Genomic DNA, 17150 nt, shown 5'->3' with positions numbered 1-17150 from the left:
AGTTCCCCCCCAAAACGAAAATTCCATCATTTTCTACTTAGCCCCATGCCGATGGCATGTCTGATGAAGTTTTGTAGTCCACAAACATTTCTGAAGCTTCGCAGCAAAACAGTCTTGCAGTAGCTGGGGACTTGTTTTAAAATGTAAAAAGAAACAACCAAAAAAAAAAAGTAAAATGGCTCCATACAGCTTGTCCAGCATAAGCCTCCATAAGCCCTTAGATCCCAAATTGATTTGAAAACAGAATACTTAAACCCTAAATGCGTAGTTGAGCTTGTGCACCTTGCTTACACTTTTAGCTTGGCAACTGCAGAGAAAATTTTGGCTTTGAAAAGGGTAAGTGGGACTTCCGGTCGGAACACCGTCAAGATGGTCGCATAGCGAGAGAGCTCCCAGTTGAACCAGAGCAATTGGAGAAATTCCCCCAAACAAACCAAGTAAATCATTCTGTAAAAAACGTAGAGAAAGGGGATAAGAGCCATATCACCACTTTGAGCAGTAAACGTTGTCCGAAGACAGGTGGGTGAGAAAGACGGGGCGCAGCAACAATTAGCAGCTAACAGGTTTAAGCTAGCAAACAACGCGGTGCAGTGCAGAGAAATGGCCGACATGGAAGTGATTCTGCGAGAACTAAGAGGGTTTCGCCAAGAAAATAAGGAACAATTAGAGACAATAAAAGAAGAAATTGTAAAGGTGAATACCAGACTGGAGGAGGTGGAAGGACGAATTGAGAAGGCAGAAGAGAGAATCCAAAACACAGAAGAAGTTATCACGGCTATGCTAAAGCTGCACACCAAGCTGGAGGACAAGTTGCTGGATCTGGAAAGCCGCTCCAGACGCGAGAACATAAGGATCCATGGGGTGCCGGAGGGATCCGAGAAGGAATCAACAACGATGGTCTCATTTGTGGAGAATTTACTCTGCGAGGGTCTCAAGCTAACTGATGACATGCCTGACCTGCAGATTGAGAGAGCCCATCGTTCAGTGGGACCGCAGCCGCTGGTGGATGCGCCGCCAGGCTCCATTATAATTAAGTTTTTAAGTTTTAAAACAAAAGAGACATTACTCCACAAGGCATGGCAGGGGAAGGGGTTTACCTGGCAAGAAAAGCACATCTGGATCATGACTATCCACCTCTAATACTCAAAAAACAAAGACAATATACAGAGATCAGCAAAGTGCTCAAGGAAAACAAAGTTCAGTTCCAGACCCTCTTCCCTGCCAGGCTGCGCGTGAGACACGACGACGGAACCAAAACCTATGATACTATAGAGGAGGCATCAGAGGACCTGCTGAGAAGAGGCTACACCGTGACAACCACCAGACCTCCGGAGACGCTCATGGAGCAGGTGCAGCGGCTGTCCTGGAGGAGAGTGGATAGACAAGCAACGAAGGGCACAGCCGGACGGGATTCAGGCTATAAGGAGAAGCTCCGAGCCTACAGGAGACCATCACCGGCCCCCTCCGGGACCTAAAGGACCTAAGTAACACCTTGAGGACGGCAGAGTTAATTGTGAAATCTCTTGAACTGTACTAAGACTGTAATTAGTGGTGGAGATCCACTATTGAAAAGACTGGTTCGTTCGGGCCCAATTTTTCACTTTCGATTTTTTTTTTTCTCTCTCTTTTTTTTCGCCATGCGACTGTTGCAGGTAAGGGCCTCTCCCTCCAGACGGAGGAGGGAGACTTTTCCCTTTGAGCCACCTTGGGGGGCTCAACAGGGTCAGACTAACAGACCCCTACACAGGGAGTCATATGGACAAATTGTGTTCAGTTTGATGTTTATTAATATGTTAGTTGTTCATTCCCTGCCGGTTCTCGCGGGGAGGGGGAAGCGCACCAGGTTTTTGAGTGAGATGGAGGGGGGAATCACATAGATGCAAAACAGGTCTTTAAAAATAGCATCATTTAATATAAATGGAGTACTCAATCCAGTTAAGCGGGGAAAAATCCTGTCAAAATTAAAGAAAGATAAAATCCAAGTTGCTTTCTACAAGAGTCACACCTCAACGACTCTGAACATGCTAAATTGAATAAATCAGGATTTAAACATGTTTACTTTTCTTCCCATGGGTCGGGGAGGCGGAGAGGAGTAGAGGAGCGACTCTGATATATAAATTACGAACATATATCAGAACATAAGGACAGGGAAGGCAGATTTGTTATGGTTACAGGCAAAATAGAAGGTATTGTGATAAGTCTCCTTAATGTGTATGTTCCTCCGGGTAGTGACTGGTCCCTCTATAAACATATAGTTGATTTAATGACAACAAAAAGTCAAGGGATTTTAATTTGTGGCGGAGATTTTAACATCCGCTTAATTTCGAAAATTGCCTCATCAAACGGGAAATCTGACGCGAAAAACATTAGCAGAAGATTAAATGTTTGGATGCGTGAAGTTGGGATTATGGATGTGTGGAGAGAGATAAACCCGACGAGCCGAGACTACTCACATTACTCGTCCGCTCACAATGTCTACTCGCGCATCGATTACTTTTTTATGCTTAAAGGAGATCTTTTTAGGGTGGATAATTGTGAAATAGGACCCAGTACTTTTTCGGATCATGGTCCCATCTATATATCAGTCCATCTGAATAATAATAAGAAGTCCACTCTCTGGAGACTGAATTCAAACATCCTGAATAACCCAGTTATTAAAGATAAATTGAAAAATTAAATTAAATTGTATTTGGAAAATAACGATAATGAAGAAGTGAGCCCACCCATTCTCTGGGATGCATTAAAAGTGGTGTTTAGGGGCAAAATAATAGCCATCTCCTCATATGATAAGGAAATTAGACAACAAAAACTCAAAAAATTGGAAGAGGACTTGAAGAGACTACAGAAAGAACACGCAAAGTCTCTCAAAGATGAAAACAAATTAAGACTATAAAATTAAAAAAAGAAATAGATGAAATAAATACTCAGGAAATCCAAAAAAAAGTTCCTTTTTACAAAGCAACAATACTATGAGATGGGTGGAAAATCACTGAAACTTCTATCATATAGGTTAAGAAAACAACAAGCAGATAGAAATATACATAAAATAAGAAACTCCGCAACAAATGAAATAGAAACTAGTCCGGAGAAAATTAAACAGTGCTTCCAAAAATACTATAAAATATTATATTCCCAACCACAGACAAATAACAACAACCAGATCAATGCCTTTCTGGCCCAGATAAATCTTCCAAAGATCACTGATGAACAAAACGGAAAGTTAATATCTAAAATAACAAAAGAAGAAATTCAATCAGCAATCAGGAGAATGAAAGGGGGGAAGTCTCCAGGGACAGATGGTTTTCCCACAGAATGGTACAAAACAATGCAAGATCAACTAATTCCAACATTATTAAAGACGTTCAACTGGTTTTTGGAAAACAAAAACATCCCCCCCTCATGGAAGGAGGCAATAATTTCGATCATACCTAAGGAGGGGAAAGACAAATTGGAATGTGGGAATTATCGTCTTGTAAGTCTATTAAATAACGATTATAAACTATTCACCTCCATACTATCTAAACAAATAGAACTGATATTACCAATATTAATACATAAAGACCAGACTGGCTTTGTCAGACAAAGACAGACCCAAGATAGTATCAGGAAAACATTGCACATTGTGAGACAAGTCACTCAACAAAGACTGGAGACACTGATTTTAAGTTTGGATGCAGAGAAAGCATTCGATTCAGTGAGGTGGTCATTTTTATATAAAGTACTTTCAAAATTTGGCTTCCATACAACTATAATCGACACGTTTGCAGCACTATACAACAAACCAACGGCTAGAATTAAAATCAATGGAGATTTTGACCAATTCATTCATTCTGGAAAGAGGAACAAGACAAGGGTGTTGTGCGTCGCCGCTCCACTTCACCTTATTTATAGAACCCAATGAGTCAATTGATTAGGCAGAGGTCAGATATAAAGGGGGTAACAATGACACTTAGGGAGCAAAAACTGGCCCTATTTGCTGACGATTTATTGATAAGTGTAACACAGCCTACACAGACACTCCCAAAACTGATGAAATTGCTAGAGGAATTTGGTTTAATTTCTGGTTATAAAATTAATATTAACAAAACTCAAGTATTAACATTTAACTACGACCCTCCATCTTCAATTAAGAGTATGTACAATTGGAATTGGGATGCTGAGTCCATTAAATGTTTGGGTGTCTCATTACCTAGGGACTTCTCAAGACTGTATGACATTAATTACGGCCCATTAAATTCAAAGATAAAATCTGATATGCATAGATGGAATGTCATTCCCTTTTTAAGTTTGAGCTCCCGGATAGAGTCAATCAGGATGAATATTCTTCCATGGATGCTGTATCTATTTCAATGTTTGCCAGTTAAAATACCATCTAACCAGTTCTTAGAATGGGACAGATTAATAGTGAGGTATTTGTGGCAAGGGAAAAAGGCCAGAATTAAATTTAAGACGCTGCAATTAAGAAAAGAATAGGGTGGAATGGGCCTTCCCTGCTTACAGGAATACTACCATGCAGCCCAACTGAGACCTTTAGTCTGCTTGTGTTCACCATCATACACTGCAATATGGAAAGAATTAGAAGGCACGATGATCAAGGGAATCCCAATAACAGCCCTTCTAAGTGACAACAAATTACAAAGAGAACAGGAGATCCCAGAAGACTCTATAACAAGCAGTCTTCTGAAATCCTGGCAGGAAATAGTCAAAATTTGCAGATTAAAAGACGCATCTAAAATTATGCGTGGTGTGCCTATGATTCAGACTTTACACCAAATAGGATCGACGGCAGATTTAAGATTTGGATCACAAAAGGTTTAACTACCTATTATTCATTTGTCCACAAAGGGGCATTTCAGAGTTTTGAAGCCCTGCAGAAGGACCATGGTCTGGGAGGAGATGATTTTTATAGGTACCTGCAAGTGAGACATTATTTTAACAAAAATCTTAAAAAGGTGTTAGGAAAAGGTGAGTCAGGGTTCATGGAGGTATTTTTATCATTAACTAAGCCCGGATCATGCAACAAAATTATCTCTAAATTATACAATGCCATACAATTATCTAAATAAGAGAATACAGAACACATAAAGAAAAAATGGGAAAAGGAAGCAAGGGTAATGATCACACAAAAGAGCTGGGATAAAATATGCCAGCTACAATGGCTCTCAACCGGGTCAAACACATGGCGGGAGTTCTGCTGGAAAAACATTGCAAGATTTTTTATCACACCCATTCAGAAACGATATCAAGGCAGCGGGGACGCTTGTTGGAGACTTTGTGGGTCTAATGGAGCCAACCACTTCCATATTTTTTGGGACTACCAGGCAATAAGACCTTACTGGGAAGAGATCCACAAACATATTAAAAATGTATTTAATGTAAACATTCCATTTAAATGTGAAACTATGTATTTGGGCAATATATTGTGTGAAACATGGAACATCAATGATAAAAAACTGCTGGCTATACTATTAGCAGCCAGTAAAAAATCTGTCACGAGGAAATGGTTAAAAGTAGAACCTCCCACCATTGATGATTGGATTGAAGTTGTCTATGAGATTTATGTTATGGATAAGATATCTTTTTCCCTCAAAGTTGAAAAAGAAAAAAATTATAAGATCTGGTCCAAATGGACTGAGTATGTAAAACCAATTAGATCTGATTTCATTTGAATGTACTTGTGCTTTGGGTGAACGACTATGGCTGTAATTGATGTATGTGACACTGGGGTTTGAAAACTACTTCCGCTACATTCACAGAGAAAAATAAACTATTTCATAAAATGAAGTGCTGAGTCTCACCGGAGTGAAGCTGCTCTGTAGTCTGGTGGTACGATAGCAGCTACTTCTGTATCTTCTGTCAGATAGCAGCAGGGTGAACAGACTGTGGCTGGGTGGGTCTTGTCTTTTAGTATCTTTGGACTCTGTGCAGACATCTCACTTCACTGATGTCAGCGATGCTCTTTATGGTACCAGTGATGTTCTGGTGGTTTTAATCACCTGCTGTAGAGCCTTCCTGTCCTGGGCCGTGATGAACCATGCCAGTTTGTGATGTTTCCAGTCAGGATGCTCTCTAATGCTCCTCTGTAGAAGTTGACCAGAATCTGGCTATGGAATTTAGCCTCCTTAAGTTTCTGTAGAAGACTTTTCTGTGCTTTTTTAACCAGGCTGGCGATGTGTGACGACTAAGATATGTTAATATGGTAGTCCGACGAACCTATAACTGTGCACCTGCTCCACCTCAGCTCCACTGATGTAGATAGGGGTGTGTGTCTTTGCCTCCTGTTTTTTTAAAACCAACACTCAGCTCATGGTTTTGCTGATGTTGAGCAGTAGATTGTTCTCTGTGCGCCACTCTGCACGATTGTTGATTTCCTCCTAATATGAACTCTCGTCGTATGCGGCAGATGATGGTGGTGTCGTCCTCATACTTCACTATAGATCTCTCTTGATGTCTGGGAGTGCAGTCATGGGTGTACAGTGTGAACATGAGGGGGCTGAGCACACAGCCCTGGGGCGTTCAGGTGTTGAGCACTCACATAGAGAAGAGAAGTAGACTGCGTCAGTGTTGTATTTTCACAGTAGAGTCATAATCACCTGACTTAGTCAGCATATTCTCCCATTAAATCAGTATCTTTACAATCTTAGGTTTTAAGAACACATCCTGCATTGTTTACAACATTGTTTGTACAACTAATAACAAAATTGAATGTATGTATGATGGCTTACTGAGATGATGAACACCGTCTTCCAGTGGCTGGTAGGAAGTGATTATTCTGCCTCATTATAGTTAATTTTAACAGTTTGCCTCCCACACTATTGCCACAATGTGCAACAAATTACACTGCCTCATTTCATTGTAGGGTTGTGGTATTATATAAACTGCACATTGTTAAATCATCATTGAACTGCTTACCTGTTAATTTGCAACCAATCAGAACCTCTGTCTGCCTTGATGAAAGCAGGCAGTTAAGGTGCCTGGTTATGAAATCTAACAACTTCCCCTATCTATCCCCACATATTGACCTGACATTCCTCTATCTGTACGCACACTATGTACATGTCCAATGTGGCTCTATTTGCACTTACACCTGAGTCTCTTTGGTCTGTTGCATTGCCACAGCTGTCTTAACACTGAAGGACAGCACATTAACTGGTGAAGTGTCAGACATAAAAGTGTAAAAAGTGTGTTAATCATCTTGAGTAAAGCAACAGAAACTGAGCCATCCTTGGGTTTCCCTCTTTGAGATGACCATTTCAATGTGGCTTAAATGAAGCCCACACTTCTTCATATTTTGTCAAGGAAGATTTGGTGTCAGCAGTAGCTATTGTGATGGTGTGACAAAAATGAAAGACACAAAGAAAAATACATTCAAAATGGTAAATAAATATAAAATAGAAATGAAAACTTGTGGAGTCCTTCCATTTAAGGGGGCAGTTTGTGAGCTATGGAAAAAAAAACTTACATTATCAGCAGAATGTAAGGAAACAACAGTATTGACATTATGTCTAAGACGTCTTTGTTCTTTGTTAAGATATCTACTGAAGTTAGCTTGCTAGCCAGCTAGCCCTGGCCCATCCCATCTCGTAATACTTACTTTGTACTTCAAGAAGAGTCTGATAACCCCTGTAGTTGGGAGATGTACGCCAGCAAAAGCTCTCTCAGCTTTTACTTTAATAAATGAACAAAATAAACTCAGAAAATGTGAAGAAACGAAATAGTTCTTCCTTACTAAACAGAAAATACAACTGATCCCAATTGCTGCATTAACTCGAAAAACACGATTCATTCAAACTAGACATTGACAAAATAAAACTCACCAACAAGTTACTGTAAACAATCTGCAATGTATCCTTGGTTGTCAAACCAACCTCTGTCAGTCTTGGGAGCAGTGTCCGGTCCCATTTTGGTGTCCAGCTGTTTTCACTCTCAAGCTGATAAATCCCTGACACCCGTGGTGACTCCCCCTGTGATCCGAGTTCTTGGTCCAGGCAAACTCTTGGACCACTGGCTCCACAGCTAACTGAGCCATGAGCTTATGGTAGCTAGCTATAGCCAAGTTAGCAAGAGGGCAGCAGTTGTTGTTCATTCTGGTTACCTGCTAACCCTTGTGTTTTTGGAGCAACCTTCGGATTCTGGCTATATTCTACAAATAACACCTGTAGAGGATGCCATGCAATTGTACTGGTGCGGAATAAAGTACGGCTCATTTGTGTTGCAGTTGTCCAATAAAACAGAAATTCCACAAAAATATTCCTGTGATTGTTCCCTGTTCAGGTAAATGGCATTGACCTCCGAGGAGCGACACATGAACAAGCTGCAGCGGCACTGAAAGGAGCTGGACAGGTGGTCACCATCATTGCCCAGTATAGACCTGAAGGTGACTCCACACAAACATACACAGGACAATGCTTAGGCATGTCTCTCCTACCCATTGAGTGATATGGTTGTAATCAGGCCAAGCATGGCTCACCATGTGTTTCACTGCTAACTTTATTCACATATCACTGTCACAACACTTCCAGTATTCAGTTCTGTTGAATGTTGCATCCCACAGAATACTCTTTTCAGATATGGTGAAATAAAGAGCTAAATTAAGAAGACCGCACTATATTTGTTGGAAACAGCCAAGTCACAGTATCTGGGACAAAAGACAAACAATATAAGAGCCTAGAAGAATATTTTGATGCCTACATACTATACTTTTAGGATTCCTGTCCACATAAACCTTGCAGGAAAACTGTCTTTTGTATGGATTTTATATTAAAAATGTTCATTAATTAAAGTGTCAAACATATAAATAAGAGGCAGTGTTTTAAAGACTTTATTGGTCTCTGAGGCGGCTCTGCCCCTATGTTGTGACATCTTCATCAATCTGTACCATAGCAGTGATGTTGGGATCTATGTGGCACAAGAAACATTCTTCCAGCGGGCTCCAACTCTCTTCAAGCTCTTTCTTAAACTGGGAAACAATGCAAGGTCACTTCTCACTTCTCACTCCTAACCCTTCTCTTATGGATACAATTTAAGTTAAGATGTCACTTCTTCTGTCAGGTTTCACCTTCAGAATAAGAGCTCCATGAGCCTCAATGAAAGTGTCCATTAATGGTTTCAGTTTTTCACAAAGGTATGCACAGTGTTCACTTCAGTATCATGAATAATCAGATATCTGGAAAAAGAAAAAAAAATGTGCTTAAGTCTGTTACTGTAGGGGGTGGTAATGGGAAGTAGTCTTTATTGAGTTTGTGGATCTGATTAGTGATTGAGAAGTTTTACAGTTTAAAAACAGTTTTACACATTTTCTCTTTCTGTGCTATCTTTAAATAGACAGTGATTTGAAGTATTCTTACTGACAAAAAGTTGTGAGTCTGAAAAGAGTTCTGAGAAGTATGTAATGGTAACATATTATTCAACAAACACAATTGTATTTGTTTTAAATTGGTTTGTGCTTTCTTTGTCCTGTAGCTTCAGCATGTACATTGTAATAACCCATGCAGGGCATGTTCATGCTAATTCACATCTACCAAAGACTGCCTGCCAACCCTCTGTCAGTTAACATGTAGTGGATCAGACAGCTTTGACTGGTGACATGTCTCCTCTGATTAAGGTCAGCAGCAGCACTATCTACTCGAGGGCTGTAGAGACAGTGACTCATGGTCAGAGACCTCTCAATGTCTCAGAGGTGCCAAATTCTCAAAGTGTCCAGGCCCTGGGAGCTCTGGTGGGTGTTTGCATCAAAAGGTTCTATTTCAAGGACTCTTTCTCCTTTATCTAAAACCTAACACTGAAGAAGCTTTATCTGTTGAGTCAAGGTTCCTTCATACATTTCTTGATTTATGCTGAGAATATTAGTCATACCTGAGCCACAATCATTGGCAACAGCTGCCTCAAGAGAGTGGTATTGGTGTTAGATTGCCTTTGCTTCCAAAACATGACCTATTTTTTTTTTTAGGATCTTGAAAGCTTTTGCACATTTTATAGTTCAGAAGCTCAGGCTGACTTTGCTCAGTCTCACAGGAGACTGTGACAAGTAGTGCGGGAAAGATCAGTAGGGAAGCATCAACTTTTATCTGAAGCCCTCTGTAATCAAGAGGATGACAATGAAATCTGTTTCATCGAATGCTCACACCTCACTCATCAAAATCGTTGCCTTGTTCCTGTCTGAGGTGACATCTTAGTGCTGACTAACTGGACTCTCGAGCCTTCTAGGACTAACCACTGCTTTCTCTTCTTACCCATCAGAACTTGCTCTATGCTCACCACGACGGGCCCACTCTCCTGCACCAGGTTTGTGCCATTGGCACCTGTGGCTGCTCTGAGCTTTAGCATGATTCACTAGGGCTCCTCTAAGTGAGGGTCATTGAGTGAATGTGACCACAGACAGTCTGTTCACGCCTCTTCACCGAGCATTAAAGCACACCTCATCCTTTCCTCTCCTAATTTGTTTGACTCTTACTCCTCCACTGTACATGCACTTTTGAAACCCTCCTGACTTTACCTTTTGTTTCTGTGTTCCCAGGTCATGACCCTTCCAATAGTGTCTTTACTTTTTTCTCTTTAGAAATGTATTTAAAATGATGTGCTTTCCTTAAGATTGGTGTGATATTATCATCAGTACATGCAGACACTTACACATGGTTACTCTTCTGTCACAGCTCAATGTAATTGCTTCATAAAGTCTTTATTTTGCTTCTTTACATACCTGCATTTTGAGGAACTTCACCCAAAAATGATAATTCAGTCATTATCCTGAATATACCCATATACCCATATTATCATTACCCCCATGCAGAGGGAAAAATCAACTTTGGTAGTCCACAAAACATTGCTGGAGCTTCACAACAAAACAACGTTCTAGCATTCTACGAAACAACTGAAGTAGCTGGGGACTTGTTTTAAAATTAAAAAATATAAGTGAAAAAAATGGCTCCATACAGCTCATCAGGCTTAATCCAAGTCTCTAGAAGCCCAGAGATCCCAAATTGATTTGAAACAAGCTTGACTGTGCATCGAGGGTGTAAAAAGCATCTTTTCAAATCAATTTGGGATCTCAGGACTTGTTCAGGAGAATGCTGCAACGCTGTTTTGCTGTGACATTCCAAAAATGTTTTGTGGTCTACAAAATTTCAACCGACTTTCCATTGACCAGGGTGAGTAGATAATGACGGAATTTTCATTGTTGTGTCAACTGTTCCTTCGATGTTCAGTTGAGCTGTCATCAGTTTTCTCTGGGGGGTAGTATAGTTATTATTGTTATCCAAAGGTAAATATAGTTGTAAAGTAAAGTGTTGATAGTGTTGTTTTTGGATTATCCAGATTAACAAGGATATCGTCTCTGGACAGAGACATTCTGGGTTTTTTTGTGTTTTCTTTCTTTCTTTCTGTTTTTTTTTACATATATAAGTTGTCATTGCTCTTAGTCACTCACTCCAATTGTATTGAGGTGAAGATAGAGGTGTCAGCAGTAAATTTCTTATAACCTCAACAAATTATTCCAAAACTATACAGGGTGCATGGCTGGATAGAACTAGGGATAAATGTGAACTTCAGGGTTAGTTAGTTTTATGTGCAATATGTCTTCCGTTTTAAAACACAAGTGATGTTGTGCTTTACGATTGACAAATGTAAACAGCCTGCTGAATGGCAGTCAACACCTATGTAAGATTTGATGAGACTTCTGCCTTCAGAGACACAGGAAGGAGCATGCAGAGGCTGCTGGGTACCATGATGCTGATATCACAGTCATGGTACTCCAGCAACTTTGCAAATTCATAAAGTACAATTGCTTGAGAGGGATCAAGTCACATAAACTGCATGTGAGATGTACAGTACACAGATAGTATTGCAAAACCAGTTGTAAAAAGAACCCAGAAGTTATACTTCAACAAAACTAAAGATATCATGTTAAACGATTACTTTGGTAAAAACGAAAGTCATCCATACGAATAGTACTTTAGTAAAAGTCTGATAGTAATTTTCTGGCAATAGATTTCTTTAAAGCAACATTGTAGTATAGAAATTGGCATTTTGTGTGATTTGGCGCCCCCCACAGTTTCTGAGTGCAACACCACTACAATATACCTATACAAATAAAAATAACAGGTCTGTAGCAGTTTGTCAGATGTAATGTAGGTCCTAACTACAAACAAAAATGTGTTGAAAACTTGAATGCTGAAGTAATCATGTATGTAACACTGTGATCCTACATATACAGATCCTACACATAGTGCAGAAACAAGTGGTAGGGGGCAGAGTGGCTGTGACAGAGACACCATTCACACTATTAAAATACACTGTACCATCAAAATGATTTTGAAACTGTTATTTCAAGGTAAAAAAGTTACAAAATGTTGCAGGAAGTATCAAAAGTATATTGATAGATATATAGTGTGTATTTACTATATACACTGGGTTGTCTATCTGGCTGATTATCCGATCTGATATTCAGCCTTTTTATCTAATTGCCAATAAAATACATTTATTTAAAAATGTGCTACTTAGGCTCTGATACTGCATGCAATCTGCAAAATAACTAGTCACTAAAGTTATCAAACAAATGTAGTGGAGTTAGGTATATTATTTGCCTAGAAGATGTAGTAGAGTGTAGGTACGAAGTGGGAAATGGAAATGCCCAAAATCATACTTAAGTACAGTACTTGGGTAAATGTACTTAGTTACATCACATCCTTTTGCAAAAGAAGCCCAACAGGTAGAAGGCAAACAAACAAGTTTGTCTGGTTATACTGTATGTTCATACTGCATGTCATAAAAGAAAACACAGAAAAAATAACTTATTTCAAGATATTTATTGAACTATTAAGGGACAGGGATGATGAATAGAAATCACTAAACATATTTACATATGTACATGGATGCAACTAGAATGTACGAATGATAAGGAATGACTGAATAACACATTTTGTTATTGCTGACAGAATGAAGTAATGAGTGCTATCAAAGCCCACAATAAGGGGACCAGTTAACTAAGATAAATCAAGGCAAAAACCTTTTTAATTAGCTCTGCATCAACTCTCAGACAGAATGCATGAAAGATTAAAATCACACTTTATTTGTATAGCACTTTTCATTCATGAAAGTAACACAGTGTTCACACAGTGAGAACAATAAAAACAATACCTACCAACCCACCCCCCCACCCCCCCCACCCCCCCCACCCCCTCACACACATATATACATAATAAGCAATAACCAGCAGAGCCCAAGCCCGGCTGACAAATGCCACCATCAAAGCAAAAGGGAACACATCAAACACCAAGACACCACAAGACCCATGCACGCACCCCCAGAGACTTAGACCCCCATCCAAACCGCCAAAGCCATACCATCATCCACAATGAAAAAAACAGTGTCACACTCGAAACAAATGCAAAACAGAGACAATCCCAACAAGCAGTCCCAGACTCCTCGACATCCCCAATGAAAGAAAAAGAAATAAATAAAACAAACAGAAAACATAAAGCTAGTATAGATAAAGTACAAAAATACATCAGAAATGAAGTAGATAAATAAAATCAAACAATATCATAGATAAAATACATCAATAAAAACCTAACAAGAATAAAATACCTAAGTAAAATGCCATACATAAAACACATGAATAGATAGACAGATACAATTCAGTCAAAAGCCAGATTAAAGAGGTAGGTCTTGAGTTTGCTTTTATACCTATCAACATGCTCTGTTGCCCTTAGGTCTTTAGGCAGGCTGTTCCAGAGACTGGACTAACTATGGGTTTTTGTTCTGACTTTAGAAATGATTAAAGACCACCATCAGAAGACCTAAGGGTTCTAGACGGTTCATAGGCTAAGAGAAAATTTGATAAATAGGTAGGACCAAGACCATTAAGAGCTTTATAAATGAGTAAAAGGATCTTAAAATTGATTCTGAAGCTCAATGGTGGCCGGTGGAGAGATTTTAAAATTGGTGTAACGTGCACTCTCTTTTTGGTCCTTGTCAGTTTGGTCCAATGCACAGCTGAGTTTTGAAGTAATTAAAGCAGAGTGATAATCTTTTTAGGGAGAATAGAAAGTAGAGCATTAAAATAGTCAAATCTGCATGTAATAATAGCATGCATTAACATCTCTGTGTTGGCTTGAGAGAGAAGCGGCCTGTTACGCTCAGCCTAGGGTTGCCAAAGCGTGACATAAAACAAATGACCAAAGAGTGTATTTACAACAATAATTAAAAATATAATAATAAAGTGCAACTATACAGAGTGTGAGTGACAATATATATACAGTGGTGAAGCCTCTGTTCAGGGTGAGCTCAGGCCAAAATAACAAACAAAAACCCAATCTAAACTTCCGATCTGTAATCTAACTAAACCCTATGAATGAAAAGGAACAAAAAGACATTTACTTACCCTACCTCCCTAACCTAACCAAAACAGGAGAAAAACAGGGAGTAAAGAAAAGGCAGCTCACCCCTACTACTTCTTATCTATTTTTAGACAGCTTGCTCTGGAAACAAACACAGAGCACTCTAGCACTTAGCTAAACACTCTCTAGTTCTCAGAATCAGAATCAGAATCAGCTTTATTGGCCAAGTATATGAAATACAAGGAATTCACTTTGGGTTTTTTCGCACACGGAGTACATAGACGTAAACATGAACATAAACATGAACATAACATAACAAACATTCAACTAGAAAGAACAAGAACAACAAGGAACAGTAAGTTAAAAACGCGTTCAGAGGTCCGCTCTATTTTAAATATATATTTAAGTATATATATTATACTCAGTGTTTCCCCTACCGCGCGCCGGCTCGTTTGCCCCGTCTGCGTCTCCTCCTGAGCATCCTATAGAGAGCTGCTGCTCCTCCAGCTAAAAGTTCTGGAAATATTCCAGGATCGATGGAAAACGGCGAAAAAGTGTGACCAGTTGAATGTTCAGACTTTAAGAGTTCCTCCCAAGTGTATTGGATGAGGGAAGAACAACTTATTACATGACTGTTTTATTACATTACTGTTCTCAAAAAGATATTAATTTATCAAGCACAAATACAAGTTAGTCACAAGCAAGGAGGATGCTGTTTGCTGGTAGCAATCCTCTGCATCTTCTGGGCGGAACCGATTTAAATATCCCCGCTCTCTTGTACCAGCCAATCCCTAGCTGCCACGTCACCTGCTCTTGGCCAATGCCGTGTGGGACCTGATGAGTGGAGATCAGCTATGGAGGGAGACAGGAGCTCTCACTCAGCTTGGAACCTAAACACACAAATTAATAGCACAACACAAATGCAAAATACGGCTGGAGCCGTAACAGGCCATACTGATTAAAGGCAGTCTTATGGTGCGTTCAGACCAAACGCAAAGATAATTCTGTCTGGATGACTGCAGCTTCCTGCACTGCCTGAGGCTGACTGGTGCCCATTTCTCAGCTGCCGGGCACCTGTCCATCTGTCTCTGGTGAATGGCAGTTTCTTAATAGGTGTGTTAAAATCAATAAATATTAACTGTGACGAGCAAGTAGACATAGACTGAATTAATCTGTTTTATCAGTATGAAGCCAAAACAGAGATTTTGCCGTGATCTGACTGCAATTAAAACGATTAATGATTATTATCCTCTCCTCCATTGCTGTTCATGAATGTCCAGACATCAGCATCATTAATGTCATGACGTCAGTGTGAATGTCAACGCCGATAGGCTCTCACGACACAGCATCACACGAAATCCTTGCTTGAGTTCAATATTTTCAGCTCACACAAATGCTTTTCATTGACTTTGTATGTAATCGAGATTAGGGATAGACCAATTATCGGCCCTGGTTACACGCAGAGCCACGGCACAGGTAACAGCCAATCAGCAGTGAAAGCTGTGCATGCACAGTGCTCACATGAGTTGTAGAGTTTCGCTACAGTCTGCTGAGCGTGTAGAGCCAAGCGGACCGGTGGGCTAACGTTACGCTAATGCTAATCAGCCTTCACCTCAACGTGCTTCCCTGCAATAAAACTGGACTGAATTGAGTTCATTAGGTTTTTACTCTCTCACTCACACACACACAGACTTCTACTATCACGGACTATTTCCATATCGATATTATCAGCAACCTTGTTTCGAGTGATTAACACGCACGTCTGGAGGGACTGCGAGCGAGCAGAGCTGCCGCTTATGTTTATATAACGTTAATGGGCTCACAGTAATGTTACTAGTAGTTGTTGTGTGTAGAGGACTGGGATGTTTATTACAATTTCAGGAGAGTCTGCTGCCTTAACTTACCTTCGAAACCAAGCCCCCAGGAACAGCGCCGGTTCCGTTCGGCAAAACTTTTTCTCCTCTCCGCTCGCAGTCCCTCCAGACGTGCTTGTTAATCACTCGAAACAAGGTTGCTGATAATATCGATATGATAATAGTCCGTGATAGTAACGTAGCCCGCTGGTAGCCCCACCGGTCCGTTTTCTCCTTCTGGCTCTAGACGCTCAGCAGACTGTAGCGAAACTCTACAACTCACGACTACTGACGTTACTGTGAGGCCCAATACGTTAGCGGCAGCTGTCTGTTCCTATGATAAACACTGATTATAGAAGTGAAGATGCTGTAGGCTATTTAGTGTTTTTAACGGTTTAATCACTTGAAACAAGGTTGCTGATAATATTGATAGGGAAATAGTCAGTGATCAAAGTAAGAAGTGTTTGTGTGTGTGTGTGAGTAAAATTCAGTTAGTTTTATTGCAGGGAAGCACGTTGAGGTGATGGCTAGAGAATAGTGTGTGTGTGTGTGTGTGTGTGTGTGTGTGTGTGTGTGTGTGTGTGTGTGTGTGTATGTGTGTGTGTGTGTAAGCCACATGAGAAGCTGCAGAAACTGACAGCAAAGCACCGTCTGTCTGAGAGAAAACTGTAGGGCAATAATGGCTGTTTAACTACCAAGTTATTTTACTGTACCTTTTTCTGTTTTGATTGAGAGATCCCAAGCAGCAGAAAATGACATATTGTTAGGTGAAGTGTGTCCTGAAACTGTCTTTGACAGTTTCTTGTAGAGAGGAGCAGGATATTGCTGTTCAAGACTTAAGACATAATGTAACTGCATCAAGGCCAATATTTTCCCTTTTACTGCAAATGAATATCGGCTCCAAATATCGGTTATTGGCCTCCTTGACTAGTAATAATCGGTATCGGTATCGGCCCTGAAA

The 17150-nt window shown here is 40.0% G+C and overlaps 1 protein-coding gene across 1 annotated transcript in view; it reads left to right on the top strand.

Annotated features, from left to right (window-relative positions):
• Window positions 1–17150, top strand: part of dlg2 (discs, large homolog 2 (Drosophila)) — a 188610-nt gene that overhangs the window by 152239 nt on the left and 19221 nt on the right. Inside the window, exon 12 of the mRNA XM_073479714.1 lies at window positions 8275–8377. Within this exon, the coding sequence (XP_073335815.1) occupies window positions 8275–8377 (103 nt within the window). The remainder of the gene's footprint in view (window positions 1–8274; window positions 8378–17150) is intronic.

The sequence above is a fragment of the Pagrus major genome, chromosome 13 (genome assembly GCF_040436345.1).
Source record: "Pagrus major chromosome 13, Pma_NU_1.0".
Lineage (NCBI taxonomy): Eukaryota > Metazoa > Chordata > Actinopteri > Spariformes > Sparidae > Pagrus > Pagrus major.
The sequence above is the reverse complement of the archived record's forward strand: the minus strand, read 5'-3'. Positions and strand labels throughout refer to the sequence as shown.